The sequence below is a fragment of the Elephantulus edwardii genome, unplaced genomic scaffold (genome assembly GCF_000299155.1).
Source record: "Elephantulus edwardii isolate Elephantulus edwardi_28Jun2011 unplaced genomic scaffold, EleEdw1.0 scaffold00083, whole genome shotgun sequence".
In the NCBI taxonomy this organism is placed as follows: Eukaryota; Metazoa; Chordata; class Mammalia; order Macroscelidea; family Macroscelididae; genus Elephantulus; species Elephantulus edwardii.
Genome location: NW_006399833.1, coordinates 799022 through 800961, shown reverse-complemented (window position 1 = coordinate 800961; position 1940 = coordinate 799022). Strand labels below are relative to the sequence as shown.

The following is a 1940-nucleotide window of genomic DNA, read 5'->3' as shown; positions in this document are numbered from 1 at the left end:
ATGGGAATTTTATACTAATGAAGGAATTTTTTTTCTTTTTTTTTCTCTCTTCGGAGGGGGAAGCGAGCTGGTGGGGAGGGGGGGGAAGGGAGAAAATTGTGGCAATGAATGAATGGAAATCCAAAACCTCTGTAAAAAAAATAAAAAAATTATAAAAAAAAAGATATCAAAAGATGAATTGCATTGGGAAAATCTGCTGTTAGGGACCTCTCCAGAGTACTGAAAAGCAAAGAAGACTCTCTAAAGACTATGGTGAGCCTAATCCAGGTCATGATCTTTGCAATTACTTGTTATGTTTCAGAGTGTTGGGCAATGACTCAGGATGACAGAAAAATCGATGTCTTCGAATTGTGGTGCTAGAGAAGAGCCTTGTAAATACCACGGACTGCCAAGAAAACAAATACGTCTGTCTTGGAGACGGTGAAACCAAATTTTCCTTGGAGGCTAGGATTTTGAAGCTCTATCTCACATACTTTGGACATGTGGCCAGGAGAGACTGATCCTTAGAGAAGGACATCATGCTTGGAAGGGTGGGGGGACAATGCAGGAGAGGAAGATTCCAGATGAGATGGATTAATACAGTGACTGGAACAATGGGGGGTTTTGTGTTGTTATTAGTGATACTGGCTCAGGACAGGGCAGGCTTCAGAGGTGCTGTACATAGAGTCACTATGGGTTACAGGTGACTTAATGACACATGACACATAACAACAATAACAACAATGAGGACAAAACTCACGCTGTATCTCCATCCAATAGACTTCTGATATTTATTCACTCTCACTCTCCTCCCTATTTCAGGTAAAGGGGTCTGCAAAGGCAAAACAAAATGTTATCAAGGCCAAAGGTATACTCTACAAAGGATTTGTACCTCTTTATCACTTAACTGAATAATGGCAATATTATTTCTATCCTAATTTTTACACATGTGTTTTATTCAGATTCTTATTTTATATAAAAATTGGTACCAAAATTCATAGCAGCAATTTTAACTACAATATTAATTGGGAAATCACAATTTGATGTTAGGAAAGTTTGATTCTCCTTTACAAAAATTCCAAGTTCAACATAATTTTTAGATTTTCCAAAAACTTTGGGTATCTAAAATGTTAGTTAAATGTAAGTCAACATTCCCGCACGGTAATGCAAAAAACAAAAACAAAACAAAACAAAAAACCATGCAAAACTCTTTTACAGTGTCCCTCAGAAAACAAGTTTGCTGTTTAGAAGCTGTCGTTTATAGGGCAAAAAGAATCCATTAAAACTACAAAATCTTTTAAAATTAATCTGATTTGTAACATTTGATACTCATTAGTAAAACAAAAGTATTCAATCTTTAAATAGTTGCAGTAATCCACTCCCTGCCCAAACTGGAAAAGAAAAGTTTGTGGCACTGAAAATAGTTCAGTTAATCTGTATAGTTTTCAAATACAGTATTTTAAAATTTTCCTTTAGGGCATAGTGAAGTAAAATTCTTTTGACTTTTGCTATATTCATACTAATGTTATCTCGAGAAAGTGAAGTATTCATGCTAAAGGGAAAAAAACACACCACAAACCAGGAATCAGTGCTTAGCAAATTCTCTGAAAATGTGTTATGAAGCATAACACAACGTTATGGATGTTAGCAGGAAAAGTGCCAATTAAACTGCCTCTCTTACTCATCTGTCAGAAAATACATCACCTCTGACAAGTATTTCACTTCTACCTGTCATTGGGAATCTAATGGCCTCAATTCTCAGAAGAAATGGTTGGTGAGGAAAAAGAGTATTTATTATGGAATAAAGCAGGATTAAAACAACATTACTCTCCATGGAAACAGACAATCAACAGGAAGTACATAAGAATACACATCTTTTCTTAGAAATATAGAATATTAAAATTTGTGAAATTTCCACATTGAATAAAGCCTTTTTATGTATAAATATTACATATATAAAT

General features: G+C 34.7%; 1 protein-coding gene across 1 annotated transcript in view; it reads right to left on the bottom strand.

The window, feature by feature from the left end:
* The window catches only part of LOC102851004 (nik-related protein kinase-like), a 288384-nt gene that overhangs the window by 182390 nt on the left and 104054 nt on the right, over positions 1-1940 (bottom strand). The window contains 1 exon segment of the mRNA XM_006889937.1: positions 740-811. Coding sequence (XP_006889999.1) covers positions 740-811 — 72 coding nt within the window.